The sequence below is a fragment of the Leucoraja erinacea genome, chromosome 16 (assembly GCF_028641065.1).
Source record: "Leucoraja erinacea ecotype New England chromosome 16, Leri_hhj_1, whole genome shotgun sequence".
Classification (NCBI taxonomy): Eukaryota; Metazoa; Chordata; class Chondrichthyes; order Rajiformes; family Rajidae; genus Leucoraja; species Leucoraja erinaceus.
The window spans coordinates 33,182,240-33,203,261 of record NC_073392.1 but is presented as its reverse complement, the minus strand read 5'-3'; the positions used below and the strand labels follow the sequence as shown (position 1 = coordinate 33,203,261).

The window sequence follows — 21,022 nt, the reverse complement described above, 5'->3', positions numbered from 1 at the left end:
ACCTTGCACTTTCTAATTGGACTTTTGACAAACTTCCTTCCTCTGATGGTTGTAAAATATTTAATTATGCTATTTGACGAAGAATGCAGAAATTCTTGCATCTTAACCAGCCTTTATTAGTTTAGGTTTAAGTTTATCATTGTCAGGTGTACTGAAGTACAGTGAAAAGCTTTGTTATTCATGCTATCCAAGCAATTCACATAATACTATACATAATGCAATCAAGCCAAACGGTGGAAGAAATTAATTTAGATGGAAATTAAAGGAAACTAAAGAGGAAACCGCAGGTTTGCTTCAAGAGACTTTAATGCATGATATCATGGAGAGATGGCGGCAGTACACGGCCCACCAGTTCTCTGACTTCACAGCAAAATTAGCCGACAGTTATGCTGTGCAGTAAACAACTTTTGGGTTTTTTGTTAGACACAACTATACAAAAATATACTAATTGCTACATGGGTACCAATTATTTAATTAGTCATAACATACTTTTTGTTTATGTCAATCTTATTCAACAACAGATGGTTAATACAAGTCAAACACAATACATGGGCATCTTGACATTATTCTATCTGATCTTTTAGGCGGACCGCGCCACCATCCCCTCTCTGAGCCAATCTATAGCCCCCCCCCCATTTACAGTAACATTTCTATGCTACTAGCGGTAAGGGGCGCAGGTGATTTACTGTAACTTCTCACAAAGGAAAAACAAACTTCCTTATCACCTCTACTATCTCATGTTTACATTTACCATCCACCCTTCAACACATTCCTAGACAAGAGGTAATACGTCTAATCTTACTTTGCCAATTCCCACAAATCTCTTCTACACCTGGTCAACGGGAGATGCCAATTGTCACATCCAACCACCCTTTTGTTACCTTGTTCAATTCCAATCAAAATTAAGTAAGAAAGAATATTAATATTTTCATCCGCACAAACACATACAATAGGTAGAGCAAAGGGAAAGATACGGAGTACAGAATATAGTTCTCACCAATTCCAGTGACAAAGTTGAATGCCCATAATGGGGTAGAGGTGAATTGGACAGTACGCTGGCTTATGGAAGGACCGTTCAGAAGCCTGATAACTGAAGAAGGCTATTGATCCGAAAAGTCACCCATTCCCTCTCCAGAGATGCTGCATGTCCTGATGAGTTTCTCCAGCAATTTGTGTCTATTGACAGGGAAGATAAGCTGTTTCTGAGTCTGGTGATGTGCACTTTCAAGCATTTGTGTCTTCTGCCTGATTGGAGCGGGGTGAAGGAAGAATCACCGGTTATCATATACCCCTCTACCCACATCACCAAAACAATTTATCTCATCAATAATGTTTGTAGAACCTGTGTTCATTAATTGATGCTTTATTACTACTTGTAATAAAAATAACTATTTAAAGTCTATTTAAAGTAACTGTAAAGTGCTTTGGGATTTGTGGAGATCATGGGAGGTGATATTTTGAAAACAAAAGATTGTAAACTCTTTACAAAACATTATTATGTGCGATAATACCTTTGCGGAGAATGTAATTTAGAAGTATATTCTACATGTTTTGCATAGTTCCATTCTTTAGATGTCTTAGTTTGGGACAGTCGATTTATCCATCTACTGGCCACACCTTTCCCCTGAAGTGATTTTGCATTGTTCTTTGATTTGCAGGTTGAAAAGATTGAGAATCGCTGCTTGGAATTGTTCAGGAGGGACTATGTGTTCAGTGTGATCCATAATCCAAATGGAGAGCTTTGTGGCCATTACCCCCGTCAAATCGTCTTCATGGAGTATACAAGCACAGATGGTGGCAAAGACAGGTATGGGATTAAGCAGCATGCCCAGGGTCTTGTGAATTTTGTGTGAATGTTCACACCTGTGTTGTCTTTTTTCAGAGTACTTCCAAGCTGTATTGTGGAATGGTGTTGATAGCAGGGAATGTGAAGAATCAAGAGGATATTGCAGAAGTCTGCAACTGTTTAAGTAACTTTAAATACTTGGAACATACCATAAGATGAAATGTTGCTGAACCTCTTTACTCTGTTATACTATGCAGTTGACCAATTCTCCTACCTTGGCAGCATTCTTTCCTCAAAGCTGACATCGACTCCGAGGTCAACCATCGCCTGAGTTGTGCCAGCGGAGCCTATGCCAGACGCAGGAAAAGAGTCTTTGAAGATCGAGACCTAAAGGCTCAAATAAAATTCTGGTTACAGATCCGTTGTCCTCTCCACCCTGTTGTATGGAGCCGAGTCATGGACCGCAGGCACTTGAGAGCCCTGAAACAATACCAACAAAGATCCTTGCGAAAGATTCTGAGTATCAGCTGGGAGGACAAACGCATCAACATCAGCGTTTTGGAGGAAGCCAACATGACCAGCATCACCGCCACAATTATGCAGCATCAACTTCGATGAACTGGCCATGTCATCCGCATGTCCAACACACGTCTCCCTAAACAAATCCAATCCAATCCAATCCAACTTTATTTGTTAAGCACTTTAAAACAGCCAATGTTGACCAAAGTGCTGTACAGAAGAATAAGCAAGACATCATAAACAGACACCATAACAGCTCACATGAGGCGCAAAAATTACATATGAAATACAACAATAAATTAAAAGACATAAAACATGAGTAAAAATAATAGCCGCAGAACAAAAGCAATCTAAAAATAAGAAATTAAATCAAGTAAATAAATAAAGTCGACATCTTACTGGGTATCAAAGGCCATGGAGAAGAGATGGGTTTTAAGAAGTGATTTAAAAACAGACAGAGAAGAGGCCTGTTTAATGTGGAGAGGCAGATCGTTCCATAATTTGGGTGCCGACACAGCAAAGGCACGGTCCCCTCTGAGCTTCAGCTTAGTTTTAGGCCCACTCAGGAGCAGCTGATTATCTGACCTGAGAGAGCGGGCGGGTGTATAAGGGTGTAGAAGCTCAGATAGGTAGGGCGGGGCAAGACCATTCAGGGATTTAAAAGCAAATAAAAGAATTTTAAAATGGATCCTAAACTGAATAGGCAACCAGTGGAGTGAGGCTAAAATGTGCGAAATGTGCTCATGTTTACGTGTGCCAGTTAAAATCCTTCCAAAGAAACGCTTCAAGGACAACATCAAGAGCAGTCTGAAGAAATCCTACATCACATCAAGCAATTAGGAGCACATTGCACTGGACAGGCGCTCCTGGAGGAAATCCATGCAGGAAGGAACTACACTTCACGCCGTGACGCAGAGACAAAGCGACAGCACCGTTAGGAGAGAGAGAAGGGGGCTCGACGACCACCAACCACCGCCAGTCTCCACTGCGCACGTTGCACCAAGGTGTGTGGATCGCGGATCGGCCTCGACAGACATCTGCAGACTCACAAGTAGACGACCCGATGGAGTGGAGAGGACAGTCATACTCGTTTTGAGTGACCACTGATGATGATGATGATGATGATGCAGTTGAGATCAGTCGTATCAATTATTTAGGTTATTTTGGATTCCGTATGTGATGTATGTCTTTCACCAATTGAGAAGTTACAGTCTCATGTCCAGGATTTCAGGTGATGTCGCTTTGTAACTACTGATTGTGACGGCCCAAATAAAATATTGGAAGCGCTCGTAGGACTTGGGAGGAGAAGTAATCCTTCATCAGAACTACGTTTTGCAGTGGTTCAGGGAAGGAATCGGGATTGGGAAGACTGCCTACTTTATATTTAGTCTGGCACCTCTTTTAATCCGGACAAGACTATGAGAGCGCACTTGAAATCTACAAACCTTGTCTTCAATGAGAAATTTAAAATAATGCTTGGAGTAGATCAACAGAGCCTAGGTACAAAATGTATTAACTTATCAAGAATTAATTTTCCCAGAATGTCTTCAGTATCGGGGCTTCGCAGGGGGAATTGCTGCCCTGTTTTGAGGTTAGAATGATGTAAGTGAACAAGAAATGCTGCATTCTTGAACACTTAACTCCTCCGATAAATTCACCTTGTCTTTACTATTCTCTCAGTTCAACAAAGTACTTAAAACAAAATAAGCAAGGAAACAATGAATTAATTCATTTAAAGTTTGTCTCAACTTTAAGCAGTTTATTTTAAGGCTGTATAGAAAAGGCACTTTTGTTTTTGCATTTTGGTAGATTGGAGAGATCTTTCAACTTTTATATGAATTTGTTGCAAACTTTCAAAACCGAATTCAGTGACTGGTGGTGATATTCCTGAAACAACATAAGTAACATTGCATTGCGCATGCAAGACTTGGTTTTTTTTTGTGGACACTTTTACACATAAAATATCAGATATAGGAAGAATGGTTTATTATTAACTAAGCACCGGAGCATGGTGTACTCGGCTTGCTCAGTCAAAATCATCGCAGTAATCTGGGGTTCAAGTCCATAGCTATCTAACGGTGGATAGTGGCAAAGAGAGCGCAAGGTATGTTTGGCTAAGGCTAATGAAGCCAGGGTATGAAGTACAAGAGTCGGGAAGTTATGGTGCAGCTTAAGACTTTGGTTAGGCTGCATTTGGAGTACAGTGTGCAGTACCAGTAGGATATGCAGGCTTGTAGAGGGTGTGGAAGAGGTTTACCAGAATTTTGCCTGGATTTGAAGATAGTACCTATTAGGAGGTTGAACAAACTAGAATTATTTCCTTTGAAACATTAGAGGTTGAGGGGAGACTTGATAGAACTATATGAAATCTAATGAGGTATAGATAAGGTAGATGGTCAGAACTTTTTTCCCAGTGAAGAAATATCGAGGACTAAAGGGCATACTTTAAGGTGATAGGGGCAAAGTTCAAAGGGAAATGTGCAGGGCACGTTTTTTACCCAAAAAATTGTGTGCCTGGAATGCACTGTCAGGGTTGGTGGTGGAGGCAGATACGATAGTGGCATTTAAGAGGCTTTTAGATAGGTCTAATGGCTTCTGGTTCATGGGAGGAAGGGGTGGGAAGCCACAATTAGCCAGCACTTGCAGGACATTCAAAGCATGGTGCTTAATCATTCATGTAGTTTTTGGAACATGCTCAACTCTTCCCCCATTTCATCGAGTTATACAGCATTTAAATAGGCCCTTCAGCCCAACTTGCCCAAGCTGACCAACATGCCCCATCTACACTAGTCTCACCTGCCTGCATTTAGCCCATATCCCTCTAACCTATCCTACCCATGTACCTGTCCAAATGTGTTATAAGCATTTGTGATAGTATCTACCTCTTCCAGCAGCTCGTTCCATATACCTACCGCCTTTTGTGTTTTAAAAACAAGTACCCATTTGTTTTTATTAAATCTTTTGCCACCCACCTTAAACTTATGTCCTCCGGCTGTTGATTCACGTCCTCTAAAGTAAAAACCTCTGTGCATTTACCTTATCCAACCCTTTCATTATCTTATACCCCGCTCTAACATCACCCCTCATCCTGCACTACAAAGAATAAAGTCCAACCCTGCTCAACCTCTCCTCATAGCTCAGGTCCTCGATTCTGGGCAATATCCTCGTAAATTATCTCTGCACCATTTCCAGCTTAACAACATATTTCCTATAACGGGTGACCAAAAATGAATACAATACTCGAAATGTGGCCTCAACTATGTCTTGTGCAATTGTAATAAGACCTTCTATGTGTAAGAAGGAACAGCAGATGCTGGTTTAAACGGAAGATAGACACAAAAAGCTGGAGGAATTCAGCAGGACAGGCCGCATCTCTGGAGAGAAGGAATGGGTGACGTTTCGGGTCGAGACCCTTCTTAGACAGTAGACAATAGGTGCAAGAGTAGGCCATTCAGCCCTTCGAACCAGCACTGCCATTCAACGTGATCATGGCTGATCATCCCCAATCTACTACTCCAGCTTTTTGTGTCTTTCTTCGCTCTTTACTTCAATACTCGATACTCTGATTGATGAAGGCCAATGTGTTGATAGCCTTTTTGAACACTCTATCTACCTGTGACGCCATTTACAAGGAGCTATGTACCTGCATTCCTGGATTCTTCTGGTGTACAACACTCTGCAGAGCCCTGCCATTCATTCTATAGGTTCTGTCCCTGTTGGACATCCCAAAATGCAACACCTCGCATTTCTCCGCATTAAACTCAATAAACCATTCCTCAGCCCACCTGTCCAACCGACCAAGATCCTGCTGCAATTTTTGACAGCTGCTATCTAGAATACCACCTTCTTTAATAACATCTGCAAACATGAAAACTGCAAACTTATTTCTGCTTCTCATATGTTTAATTTATTTTGTTGATATTGAATAAGGTCAAGAAAATAAAGAAATAATCTGCATTACCTTTAATTGTGCCAGCTACAACCTTGTACACGTGATAATACCAATATTTTGGTTACCTCCCAGTCAATTATAGACAAAAATGCTGGAGAAACTCAGCGGGTGAGGCAGCATTTATGGAGCGAAGGAATAGGTGATGTTTCATCGAAGAAGGGTCACGACCTGAAACGTCACCTATTCCTCCGCTCCATAGAGGCTGCCTCACCCGCTGAGTTTCTCCAGCATTTTTGTCTACCTTTGATTTTTTTCAGCATCTGCAGTTCCTTCTTAAGCACTCCAGTCAATTATAGTCATTTTTCATGCCATTTGACTTTTTATTGCTTGTTATGTACCTATTGATTTTCAGGAGCACAATTTGTTTTGCATTGCCTTTTACAACACCCACCCAAGGTGCATTCATCATTCATGAACCTGACAAAGTGATTGTCTATTTCACTGTTGGATTCATTGCAGCCAAGATGACTTTTTTTACCCGATGGAAATGCATATTGTCTTTCATGTTTCATCATTGTCTTTCATGTTCAACTCCAAAAGTTTCGCTATTGGAAGAATTTCTACTTTGGCCATGGGTCTGAGACCTTCAGTTACATAGCATATGACATGGCAGCTATCAAAATGGGTCTTGTCATTTTAGTAAGCAAATTTGGGCAGGATGTCAGAAATAGAATGGAGAGATATTTTGATCCAAGTAAGGGAATAAGTTGACGAGGGCTATTTTAAAAAGTGACAGTTAACTATGCCATCCGTTAATTATTTTTACACCTGGTTTTGCTTCCTACTCTTCTGAGGACAGCTGAACCCGAGTGGAAAGATGGATCCGGCAGATTGTGCAATGATTCTTTATTGCTATTGGTGATACTTTGATTATGTGATACGTACAGTTTATTTTTTAATGAATTAGCCCGTCAGAATTATTTGAGAAGTCCTTTGTAATGAGGACAAAGGCATTTTAGTTTTTTTTGTTGGAGTATTGTACTGTTGGCATAGGTATAATTACTATTTCTTCCCTTGTAACCATTGACCTTTCTTTCACGTCCTACCATTGCTGCTACTTCTGAGAAACCCATTAGATCAACCAAAGTTGCCGTCTTGATTTTTTACATGCCATAGTACATAATCAGGAGAATATATTACAGGATTGCTCATTAGAAAGAGGGGCAGGAGTTGGCCAGATGCCCTGGAATTTGTAGGAAGGAACGGCAGATGCTGGTTTACACTGAAGATAGACACACAATGCTGAAATAAATCAGTTGGTCAGGCAGCATCTCTGGATCATCAGTGGCGATCTCATCGAATGGCCAACAGATTCCAGGGCTCGACACAAAATGCTGAAGTACCTTAGCAGATTGGGCAGGATCTCTGGAAAAAGGGACTTGGCGACGTTTCGGGTCGAGACCCTTCTTCAGACTGAGAGTGGAGAAGTCTGAAGAAGGGTCTCAACCCGAAACGCCACCTATTCCTTTTTTCCAGAGATCCTGCCTAATCTGCTAAGTTACTCCAGCATTTTGTATCGAGCCCTGGAATCTGTTGGCTATTCAATGAGATCACCACTAATGATCTGCTTCAACTCTACTGTCCGACGTGTTCTCTGTATTTCTTGATTCCAAATGTATATTGATCAGTCTTGTATATTCTCAACCCAAGATAAGAAATTTCAAAATAGATTCCCAAGTAAGAATGAAGTCTCCCATGATGTCAGTCCAATTCTTTGGTCCCCTTTCGACTTCCCCCTAGTTCTAGACTGTAGATGGTTATGCATGCAACCATATATGTAACTACCTCATTAGCATATCGTCCCTCCCACATTCTATAGTATAACTGTAGTGTCTGCATGTTCCCTCCCTGTTGGGTTCCAGTACGTGTGTAGACCAGTTTTCTCGGGATGGTGAATTATTTGGGCAAGTTTATCCCGCGCCTCAGTGAGCTAAGTGCGCCGCTGCGCCTTCTGACCAAGAAGGAAGTTGCCTGGTCTTGGAGCCCACAACACCAACTGTCTTTTGACGCTTTAAAAAAGCAGCTGATTGACACTCCTGTACTGCGATTCTTTGACCTCAAGCTGCCGATTGTCGTGACCTGTGATGCTTCCCGACTATGGACAACGTCTAGTTTCCTTTACATAGACTCTCATGGAAAAGAAAATATCCTGTTGGCATTGATCCCGTCGATTACATAAAAATGTAAAATAACTGTGAATGCGCGAAATCCCAAATAAAACCAAAGGTCAATATTACCGTGGATAGAGCAAAATAGTTGAAATCTCAAGTCCTACCTTTTGTTGGAAACCTTTCAATCTACTTTATATTTTTGAATAAAATTATTGTTCTTAAACTTCAGAAAGTAAAGGCAGGTTCATGCAATCTTTCCTTGATTCAGTTTAATTATCTTTGAAGCAGTCCAGTAAAACTTAATTCCACTAATAAAACTTAATACCTCCAAACCATCCTTTGAAACAAGGTGTCCAAAACTGCAAATCTCTTAATATTTTTCTCCATTTAAAAACATCTTGTATTCTTATTATAAAAGAGGTGCAAATCAGTCTATAAATTCTTGACAGTCCCTTTACATCTTTAAGGTATATTTACTAATTTTGTGTTGCTGGAAAATTTGGATACTTTACAATTGGACCCTTCATCAAAGTGATCAGTGTAGCTTGTAAATAACTGAGGATCATGCAGTGATCTTTAAGAGGTCTAGTTAATTTCAGTTCAACAGTCTAAAAATAATCTGTTTATTCTCGCTCTGTTTTTATTTTGCTGGATGTAGGGAGATGTTTCCTCGGACTGATGAGTCTAGTTCCATGGAGCATAATTTCAGTATAGACTTGGAGAAATTTCTCCAGGTTTAGGTTTCTTATTGTCATGTGTACCATGATACAGTGAAAAACTTTGTTTTGCTTGCTATCCAATCAACTCAGATAATACTATACATAAATTCCATCAAGCCAAACTCATGTTTGACTTGATGGAAAGGGGCAAGGCAAAGGGGAAGATACGGAGTGCGGAACCAAGTTCTCAGCATTGTAACGCACTAGTTCCAGAGACCAAGTCCAATATGATGGAGGTGAATTGGACAGTACCCTAGGCTATGGAAGAACCATTCAGAAACTTGATGACAGAGGGGAAGAAGCTGCTCCTAAGCATGGTGGTGTGAGCTTTTGGATCTTCTATCCAACGTCATCAAGGAGAAGAAATAATCATCAGGGTGGGACAAGTCTTTGGTTATGTTGGCTACTTTTCCGATTCAGCATGAAGTGTGGATGGAGTCAATGGTGGGAGTTTGGTCTATCTGATTGACTGGGCTACATCCACAACTGCAATTTCTTGCTGTCTTGGGCAGAGCTGTTCTGAAACCAAATCTGTGATGTAACCTGACAGTATGCTTTCTATGATGTGTTTGTAGAAGTTTATAGGAGTCATTGGAGGCATGCTGATGAAGTAAAGGTGTTGATGTGCCTTCTTGGATATCGCTTCAATACGATGAACCTTTTGAATTCTACATTGGAATGCCATGAAAATTCAGTCATTGCTTTCATTCAAAATACCGAGTTCTGGATAAGAGAGAAATCAAAGCATATGGAAGTAACGCAGCCAAATTGAGCTGAGTTAGATCAGCCATTATCTTAATAAATGTGGAACAGGCTGAATTTCAAGAGCTCCGGTATTTATACTAGGACGCATTAGTTGCTGCATAATTTATCGAGAACTGCTCAATGCTAATACTGGCAATAAAGCTGAGTTTCCCAGAATGTTTTACTTATTTTCAGTTGGATGAATATAAATTGGCAAAGGATTCTGTTTTTTTTCTGAATCTTGGCAGTGGTCATCTTGTCAATATAAGCAGGTTTCTATAAAGGGCCTGTCCCACGATTATTTCGGCACCTGTCATAGTCGCAGCAGGTCGTCGAAAATTTTCAACATGTTGAAAATCCAGCGGCGACCAGAAAAAGGTACTACTCTTTGGGCGACTACTCGCGACATGCCGTGGGGTGACGCCTGTTTGGTCGTGAGTAGTCGCCCAAAGAGTCGTACCTTTTTCTGGTCGCCGCTGGACTTTCAACAAAGTTGAACATTTTTGGTGAGACTGTATCTAGAGCACTGTCTGTGGTTTTTACCTCCTAACATGTGATAGTATGTGTTCAAGAAGGAACTGCAGATGCTGGAAGATCGAAGGTACACAAAAATGCTGGAGAAACTCAGCGGGTGCAGCAGCATCTATGGAGCGAAGGAAATAGGCGACGTTTCGGGCCGAAGCCCTTCTTCAGATAGTATGTACTTGCATTAGAGGGAGTGCAGTAAAGATTAAGTAGACTGGTCCCAGGGATAGTGGGTTTGCTGTTTGAGGAGATTTTGAGTGGACTGGCGCGTATTCTTTGGAGTGTAAACATGTTTTGGTTTTAGAGATACAGCATGGAAACAGGCTCTTCGACTCACCGAGTCCACGCTGCCCAGTGATCCCTGTACACCAGCACAATCCTACACACTAGTGACAATTTACATTCTTTACCGAAGCCAATTAACCTCCAAACCCGTGTGCCTTTAGAGTGTGGGAGGAAACTGGAGTACCTGTGGAAACCTTGCGCGGTCATGGGGAGAATGGACAAACTCCGTGCAGACAGGATTGAACCCAGGTCTCTGGCGCAGTAAGGCTGCAACTCTGTCACTCTGCCACCATACCACCCATAACTTGTTGCACTCAAATGCTGTGAACTTTTGGAATTCTTCACGCAGAACATTGATTGATATGACAGGATTTGAGGAATATGGGAATTTGTGCTGAAAAATCTCACAGAGGCAGATTAACTACCATGATCTTAAATGGCAGAGTAGAATCAGAGACCCAGGTGATCTCCTATGCTACTGTTTCTTATGTTCATGAGTCTTCTTTTCAGGGACTGGATGACCAAATTAAAATACCTCATTGATATCACTCTTGCAGTTTATTATCAGGTAGATATGGTATTAGAAAGTATGGAATATCTAAAAATGATAATCTCTCTCTTCTGATAATGATAATGTATAGGCAATTATTTTCTTTGTGTACAACATTTCATCAATTTTTTTTGTAACTAAATGTTTGTATAGGGTTTGCTAGTTTTGGAGACTTGCAGGACGTCTCATGAGAATGGGAATATTTTTGCACGTATTTCAAGATATTGAGTAATTTCACGTAATAATCACAGCAGCTTTTAATTTTATAATTTGTTTGAAACTTTATCTTCAAACCTGACTTTGTTCTTAAAAAAATATTTTATTTTTATAGTGTTTTTTATCATTTTATTTGGTCTTCTATGGGAAACGTATATAATCTATTGTAAGAGGAAGTAGAAAATTGCAATCTGGTTTATTTCTACGTTGCTTAACGGCTGCCAACAGCAAAATGGTCATAAATGGTTTAGGGACAAATGTGTTAGTCCCTGAGAAAGACATGGGTCAAAATGTATAATTAACCCTTGCCTGTTAATTACAGTGGAGGCAAATTGCCATTTTTGTTCTGCTTGCTCATTACTATGTTGCCAGTGCTCATCTTCGCTACAGTATATATTATTTGGCTGAATTATTTAGCTGGGGGCAAATATTGTGAGTGGCTAGCACATTTAAGGACAGGTTTTACATCACTTAATAGGAGGTGCATTGTGGTTAGCATAGATGCTGCCATTAGTTTCAGAAATGAATTCTACTTGTACAACAAGGGGGAGAGAGTAAGCTGCAAGGTGTTACTATGGAGGTCTCGGTAGAGGAGAAGGAAGAGGAAATTAGGAAAGGCATCCAGTGTCAGGAGGGAATGACAATGCAATCAACATGCCTCCAGAGGGTGACGGGAATGGTTAGCAATGGAAGTCAATGCCACGATTTTGATTTGGAATTTGTGACGTTGCACAGGTGCTGAAGATCACTATGTGCCATTTCCTACAGCCTCCCCAGAATCTTGGAATTTCTGAATTTTCCACATGCCCATTGCTCATATAAGGTCATAAGTAATAGGAGCAAAATTAGGCCATTAGGCCCATCAAGTCTACTCTGCTATTCAATCATGGCTGATCAATCTCTCCCTCCTAACCCCATTCTCCCGCCTTCTCCCCATAACCCCTGATATGCACAATCTCAAGTAATTGGGACTTGTTCTTACAAATGCTTGCGTTTGCATCCAGGATTTCGACCATAAAGCAGTCTAGATTAAAAGATACCTGTTGATGTTTTTTTTTTGTCTGGCGCCCTAGATCGATTACTCTGCTAAAAAGATGGCAGCATTCCACCAGGAAATTGCAAGCACTGCAGCAACTTTGTTTGCAAGCATCAGAGCAGAGATTTCAGACTAGTTTATTGTTATCTACACCTGCATGCAATGAGATTCCTTGTTCGCATGAAGCTCCAGATGTACTTGCAGTATTGCTGGACGAAACAAATCCAAAGTGAGGTCACATGGAAAATTGTCACTTGTTCTCTATTTAGATTTATAAGCAATGTTGCGTTATTGAGCGTATATTGATCACAGCAAACCTTGAGAATGCTTACAATTTCAGGCTAGGAGTCATGAGGTAGGCATGCCTTTGACAAGGAAATGAATGCTAATTGCCAGCTGGAATGAAAGAGTGCCAAGCCACGTTGAGAGTGTTCAGGCGCAAGCTGAGCTTGTGGATGATGTCAGCTGAGTGCAAATTAGACTCTTTAGACAGCCTAAAATGGCAGAATCTTGATCAATTTCACGTATTTGTTATTGGTTCGCTATCTCCAAGGTTGACATCTGCACCCTTTTAACGTATAAGAAAAAGTAAAGCTTTCAATTTAGTCTTTCAATCATCGCCTTGTGACACTATTGATGTGATCTATTATCATGGAATAAATTGAACAGCAGAGTCTGCCGTAAACATGGAAATCGGAAAATCACAGTCTGAATTCCTCTTCTTCTATAGGTTGTGGTGAAATGTGAAACTCGGCATTAAAGTCAAAGAAAAAGCATAGAGTTATTACTGACCCAAGTTTTACTGCTTTTAGGGTTAAGGTAATTAGTTAGGAATGGTAATTTTAGGTGTAAGTGAATTTTTCTTTGTACAACTGATTAATATTACTCAAATCACCAATTCTATTTTTGCAGATTTAGTTATACAGGAATGGTGTCTGACTCCTGATTTAAAATATATTTTGTGTTATATTGACCTGCCTCTAGCTTCTCTAATCTTTCTGTTCCTCCATTTTTTTTTCCAGAGGTGTGCATGATGTGTTCTAAACATTAATTTTGATTTTTGTGTGTCTCACAAGAGGTTTTTAAATCTGGAGGAAAAGATTTGTTTTTTCTTAATCTGTTCAAACACATAGTAGTTTCCTATAATGTCAATGATGGATAAGTAGCTAATGACAGCATATCCTTCACCCAAAGTCCTCATTAACTGGACAGCTGTCAACATAGAGAATGTTGTGTACTTTTCTACTTTCAAAAGTCGGTTCATTCATCTTTAGTGCTTTCTACAACTTGAAAGAGAACTTTAAACTTTTCTCATTTGCATCTAGGTTATCTTTGACAGCTTGATCGTATGACTAGGATTCTCGGAAATGTCTGTCCCATTGAACCATTCAAGGACAATTAGGGTGTCGTGTGACAGCATAACTTGGGGGAATAAATTTGCAGATTGTCAAACACTTGTGCAATTTTGAAACCTTTTGTTTAACCATAGAGATAAAAAAATGTACAGGTTCCTTGCGTTTTATGCGTGTTTGATTTGTGCGTTTTGGAATAACATGCTTATTCATTTAATACCAAAGCCTGATTTACGTACTCATATTTTTAAAATAATGCGTTCAAATTTACACGTATATGTTTAATTTATGCATCTTTGAATTTTGTGCTGCTTTCCAAGAATGTACCCCTAACGTAAAACCTGAGATACCTGAATTATGTAGTATTATGAAAGTATTCCACAGTGTGTTAAAGGTGTTTACATTTTAAGATTGTTGCTGCTTGGGCCTCATTGCTTGGGACACTATTTGGCATACAGTTCGATACCTGAATAATTTCTTGGTATTCTGGTGCTCCAATATTACATTGGTCATTATTCCTCTTTTAATTATTAATAGTTAACAGATACTACAACTTTTTTGCTTAGTGCTGCATACTACGTTGTTATTGTTGACATGACCAGCTCAGCCTCGTATAGAGCTTTTCAAACTCCACTATACGCCGATATGGGATCGGCGTATACCTACAAAGCCTCTTCATCTGGCAACAGTCATATACCAGCTATAATAATAAGATGTGTTGTAATTTCACTGGTTATGAGCTAATGTTTACTCTGGTGTTTTACAGGTTTGAGAGTACAGTTCAGACCAGTAAATTGCAGGACTTTGTGAGCCGTAGCAAGATGGCAAGATGTCGTAGTCGTTTTGTGTGCCCAGTCATTTTATACCAAGGAAAGGTACAACTTAATTTCCTGCTTTATATTTTAATTCAAAATGTAAAATTGGTGGGAACATGGGTATGGGTTTTTAAGTTAACTGCTTAGTGAGCTTGACAAAAAATAATTATGCAACTTAATGGGCCAGGCATCATCTCGGGATAACATGAATAAGTGTTGTTTTGAATCACCCAAAACCAAGACCCAAAACGTCACCTATCCATGTTTGTGTTCAATAAATAATTGTATAGTTCAACAAAATTAAATAGCTAAATTCTCAGGAAATGAGGATAACATATATGATAATAGACAATAGACAAAAGGTGCAGGAGTAGGCCATTCGGACTTTGAGCCAGCAGCGCCATTCAATGTGATCATGGCTGATCACCCCCAATCAGTTCCCCGTTCCTGCCTTCTCCCCATATCCCCTGACTCCGCTATCTTTAAGAGCCCTATCTAGCTCTCTCTTGAAAGTATCCAGAGAACCGCCCTCTGAGGCAGAGAATTCCACTGACTCACAACTCCCTGTGTGAAAAAATTGATTCTTCGTCTCCGTTCTAAATGTCTTACCCCTTATTCTTAAATTCTTATGATTTTGAGAATTAGCATTGTTTTGCTCATTATTTGTAAGCTATTTCTGATATGATCACTTTGAAATTGCAGCATTATGATTACTGACCTGGTCTCGCCTTTACTGCCTAGATTTATTGCCAGCTTCCGCTGCTCCACAGTAATTATTTTAGACTGAGCTGCATCTGCTAATCTGCCACTTACTAACCCAGTTACCTAAAAATAAACCTGAATTGGGGATGGGAAGGAATCGTTTTTCACCACCTGACCTGTTTTTCAAAGTTATTAATGAAGCAGTGACAAGTGAAACACTGTTTCTACATCAGAGCATTATGATTAATGTCATGCTATAATGCGAGTGAAGTGTGAAACTGAATAGATAATGGCTTTAGGACTGAGTGTTTAAAAAAAAAAAGGACTATTCACTGCTGATAAATCGCGTCTTGAATTAAAAAGGAGAGCGTTGGAATTTTCTGAAATTTGGTTATTGTAAGTGGCATCTACCATTTTGTAGATAGCATAGGGGAAATAAAGGGCAATGTTCTGGGATTGAGGAAGATTTGCATGTTCTTTGCGATAATTAGGTTAGTCGGCCAGATGCAACATGAAATGTGGAGCATTAAAATGATTAAATGTAATAGACCTATAACCGTCAGGAAAGATTACACGGATTGGAGTGAAAAAAACCTCCAGGTGATGGAAAACCAAAATGAAAACAGAAATGCTGGAAGATCTCATCGGATCAAACTGCATCACTGGAAGGACAAACAGAGCTAACACTTCAGGTCAAGGGCTCTTCATCAGAACTATTAAACTGAGGAGACTAGCTTGCTTTAAGTTGCAGAGAGGGAGAGCAGTTGAGAGTTCAGAGGGAATGTATACAAAAGAGTGCAGATCAAAGTTTGGTTCAACTGGCGGCACAGTGGTGCAATCAATGGAGCCACTGACTCACCGTACTGGAAAACCTGTTTTGATCCTGACCTCCGGTGTTCCTGTGTGGAGTTTACACGTTCTCCCTGTGGTTGCATGGGGTTCCTCTGGGCGTTCTGGCTTCCTCACACATGCCAAAGGCATGAAGGTTCGTAGATTAATTGGTCTCTGTAAATTGTCCCATGTGTGCAGAGTAGATGCAAAAGTGCGATAATACAGAAGTAGTGTGAATGGGTGATCAATGATCAGCGTGGTAACAATTATTTTAAATCTGACAGTTGGAAACTAGAGATTAAAAACCTATTAAAACAAAGATATTGCAACATCTGTAGAAGTGAGTCAGATGGGGTGGTGGAAAATAGTGGTTACCTGAAATTGTTACATTCATTCTTAAGTCCTGAGGGGTACAACAACCCCAGAAGAAGATAAGATTCAGTTCCTCAAGCTTGCATTGGGCATCTCTGGAGCAGTCTAAGACATTGGTGATACAGAGATTAGAGTTGGTGAATGGAAGCTCGGGGTTAGTCCTTATAGATTGAATGGTTGTGTTTAGCAAAGTAGTTAGCTAATCTGTGTTTGGTTTCACCAAGGCAAAGGGGGTTACATTTTGAGCACCAAATACAATACTTCAAGTTGGAAGAACTGCAAGTGAATGGCATCTTCATCTAGCCAGATCGTTTAGGTACCTGGATGATGAGGAAAGAAGAGAGAAAAGAGCAAGTGTTCCCTCCAAGAATTACATGGGAAAGTTCTGCGGAAAAAGGAGATGGAAGAATGGATAAGGGAACGGTCAATTTAGAATGTTGAGATGGGAAGGAATAGAAAGATAAATATGGTGGGGTAATCTTGGTGAAGATGATGAAAGTTATCAAGAATAATCCATTGAATGTGGTGGCTGATAGAGTGGGAGATGACGACAAGAGCAACTGGTCAAGGAAGAATTAAAGGGCTCATCCTGATGGGCAATGGCCATGTAGAACAATTGATATCGCTGGGGAAGAAGAGCCTGCTGAGACCAGGTAATTAAAACATGTCATAATGGGTGAGGGGATTTGAGGTGTCATATAAGAAGGATCAGACTGCAGGGGGAGAAAGAATAGATTGAAGCTAGGAAGAAGTACGTTCTATTGGGCAAGAGCGGACGGAAACGTTAGGTTAATTATGGCTCTCTTGCTTGTGGATCTCGAGGTGGATGTAGAAATGGGCTGTGGAGAAGCCTTATGATGCTGCAGGCTATTAAGAGGCAATCACCCAAGGTCAGTGATTGTGTGGAAAACAATAGACTAATTTTCAGTCGTGGGGTCATGGTCCAGTGGGAGGTATCTGAACTTTGTTATCTGGCTTGTGTAAAGCAGAGGTCAGTTTATCAAACCACAATAGAATTTATTTTGTCTGCAAGTATGAGAATAAGTGTTGGAGTAACTTGGCACTGTTAGTATCTCTGGAGGACATGGATAGGCAACGTTTCTGGTCGGGACCCTTCTTCAGAATGGGTCTGAACAAATGCTGCCTGATCCGCTGAGTTACTCCAGCACTTTGTGTTTTGCTCAAGATTCCAGCATCTGCAGATCGATGAGGATGTCATGTTTGCTCACCAGTCAGCAGACAATGCACATCCAGAAGGGAGTGTTGGAGTAAATAAGGACAGTGGAAAATTGTCCAATGTTGCATTAACAGTCCGTGATGAATGGGCTTAATGTTGAATGCTTTATCCGTGACCTTTACATCTCTGCCCATTTTTTTTGGCCAGGAGGCCACATCATAGTCTGGGGCTTAGAATTCTTGAACCAATTCATTTGGCCCCTCTTCCCAATTTACCCTCTCCAAAGATGGCCTGCACCTTATCATTGATACTGCACCCAATCTCCCCATCACTTTCTGAAACTAAAAACATGTTTTCTCACTTTTCCAGTTCTAGTAAATGGACCCTTGTTCTGAAATGTTAATTTTTCTACATATCAAAGATACCAAGGAGATAGTAGCCACAATTTTGCAGTTGGTTGCATAGAAAGTAAGGAGCAGGTTGACCCTAAAGTACACCAGTAATCCCCGTGATGGAGATTTCTCCTTCCTTGATGTTGGTTGTTGCCAAATCTCTGGCATTCAGAAACACAGGTGCTATCAAAAATAAGCCGGCCAGTCACATTGAAGAATTCTCATTGAAGGCAAACTGAAGTACAAACCGCAATTTGAACATCTCAAAATATGAGAAATGTGAGGACATGATAAAATCTGAAACATAGAAAATATATTATTTTAACTGCATGGAATATTGAAATATTTGAGGGATTGAAAATCTGTCCACACAGAATGAATGTTTAGAAGCCAAAACTGAATAAAGTAAATGTTACATTGTAAACTTTAAAAAACAAAGTGAAAATGTATTTAAAAGCATGTATAAGAAAGGAATAAAAATTTGTATGTATGAAGCATATTTCAAGATGTCCAGAAACACTGAACAACCTGTGTGGTATTTTTTAAATTTATAATGTGGATGAGGAATCAATGGAATTTGTTGTTGCACATCTCCCATGAATGGCAATATGATCATGACCACATTACTTATTTTGATGATGATGATACTTTATTGTCACATTGTCTCTGTGCCTTTGTTTTGCATATTCTCGTAATTCTTTATATTAACATACATTCCAGTAATATATATATATATAATATGTTACATGTTTTATGTCTAAGCACAATCATAGATAAGTACAAAAGTACAAAGGTTGTAGCGTATTAGTAGACTTCACCGACACAGTATGCGCAGAGTCACCACGTTTCTGCCGCCTCAAAGTTCGTGAGTGCTGTCATATCTTGGCCTTAAAGGCCCGTTGTCCTGGTGCCACCAATCCTCTCTTCCGTCAGCCACCATTTTGAAAGCGGCCCTTAGTCCAGCATCCGGCACCAACTACCTCCACCCTTCTCCCCGGTTCCCAATCTTCAGGGTTGAGCAGGAAACAAGCCTCGGATGCCTCCAGGTGGTTCCTGGTTCCACGGTGGGCTGCTTTGGTATGCACTTTTAGAATGTTGATCGAACGATAAATCTTAATCTAAACCACCGATAATATCCCTTCTTAAAAATAATGCTTTGAAATTTTTCACATGTACCCAAGTGGAAAGATTCTGAGTTTAATGTCTTATTCCATAGACTGCATCGCTGATAAACCAACACTCCCTAAGTACAGTTCATAAATACTTGAAATTTCATCAGTTCATTGAAATCAAGATTTTGTTGGATTAGGTTACAAATTGGACCATCCCATGGAAGAACAGAGTATCGCTGACAGCAGTTTCTAGTATTCCATACTGACAGTTCGGGACCAGATCCTGCATCAGGATCTATTGAAAAAGTGTCCAAATACTCTCAGCCCTCTGAACACTAAATGTTCATTTCATCTCTCTTAAATGGATTAAATAAAACCCCTTTGCTATTAAACAGTGACTCTTAGTTAGAGAGGAAACATCTCTGTATCCACCCTCTCAGTACTCTTCAAGATCATTTATTTCAATTAAGTTGCATTCTGTTCTTCTAAGCTCTAGCAGGTGCAAGCCTAGCTTCTGCCACCTTTCCTCATGACAACCTGTTTATTTCAGGTATTAATCAAGTAAGCCTTATCTGAACTGCTTCCAACATGTTTACATTTTCCTTTTAATTTGAAGACAGATACCATGCAGAATACTCCAGATGCAAATCAATCCGAAAGCAGCTGGAGAGAATAGAACACCACTTGGGACAATTACACAACCAATATAGTATAAGTGATCTAGAGAGGTTTGTTCACATATTCCAAGGAAAGACGTTACACCATAGGACAGGAAGCAGGGTAGCTATTCACAATGATTCTTGGTATCCATAAACTTAGGATAAACAAATTAAATGAAACTTTCCAATTTGGAAAAGTGGCCTGAGGCCACCTTAATTGAAATCTCAATAACATTGAGAAGATTGGCAAAATTGTTTTATTTTATTAGATAGCAGTTCAATTACTAGGCAGCATGTGATGTTTTTTTAAATTAGAAGTTGGGAAGGAAGTCCATAAAAAGTTATAAATGTTCTAAACTCTAATATTTTGTCAGATTTTAATCTCTATTAGCATTTAAGGTCCATTCAAATCTCCTTCCATCTTTCCTCCTCAAAAGAGAACAAGCGAACCAGGTTCTCTGCTAAATAAGCCCCTGAGAAAGATGCTTGAAGGAATAGAAAATTGTAAAGTGAGAATATGTGTGAATTCTGGTTTGCTATTGTTTTCATCACGAGTTTCAGCCTCGTCTCCTATCTAAAGATACGTCTTAATCTGAGGCTATGGCCCCTAGTCCTAAATTCTCCCACTAGTGGAGCAATAAAGAAGTTCCAAAAGCCTAATTTTCATCTTTATCTCAACTTTATCATCTTTCATTTATTGTGATATTGCTGTATTCTGCTGAAGTGTGTAGACTATTCATTTAATTTTCTTTCCTCCAGCACATATGCAGGTCAGCAACACTGGCGGGATGGGGAGAACTATATGGACGCAGTGGATATAACTACTTATTCTCAGGTGCGTAATGATTTACTTCATTAAATGTGCATATATGAATCACCCATAGAATCACATAAACATATGGCACAAAAGGAGATGTTTTGAAACATGTCCAGACATTGTTAAACTATTATTCTTTAAATATATGTTCAATATTCTCTTTTCCAAAATAAAGTTTTCGCTGGGAAATTAAAAGGTCTGACTGTTTCGTGGCACTCCGGTTTTGGCTGGAGTTGGTCTGATTCCATGTTGTCGTGAAGGTAGTTGTGAATGGTTAGAAGATGGAAGCATAAGCAGGCAATGCAGCTCCCATGTGTAGGAAGAAACTGCAGATGCTGGTTTATACTGAA

At 39.9% G+C, this 21,022-nt stretch overlaps 1 protein-coding gene across 3 annotated transcripts in view; it reads left to right on the top strand.

The window, feature by feature from the left end:
• Positions 1 to 21,022, top strand: part of mtmr14 (myotubularin related protein 14) — a 91,086-nt gene that overhangs the window by 5,140 nt on the left and 64,924 nt on the right. For all 3 annotated transcript variants that reach the window (XM_055648096.1, XM_055648095.1, XM_055648097.1), the window contains exons 2-4: positions 1,659 to 1,807; positions 14,562 to 14,670; positions 20,615 to 20,690. In XM_055648096.1, coding sequence (XP_055504071.1) covers positions 1,659 to 1,807; positions 14,562 to 14,670; positions 20,615 to 20,690 — 334 coding nt within the window. The remainder of the gene's footprint in view (positions 1 to 1,658; positions 1,808 to 14,561; positions 14,671 to 20,614; positions 20,691 to 21,022) is intronic.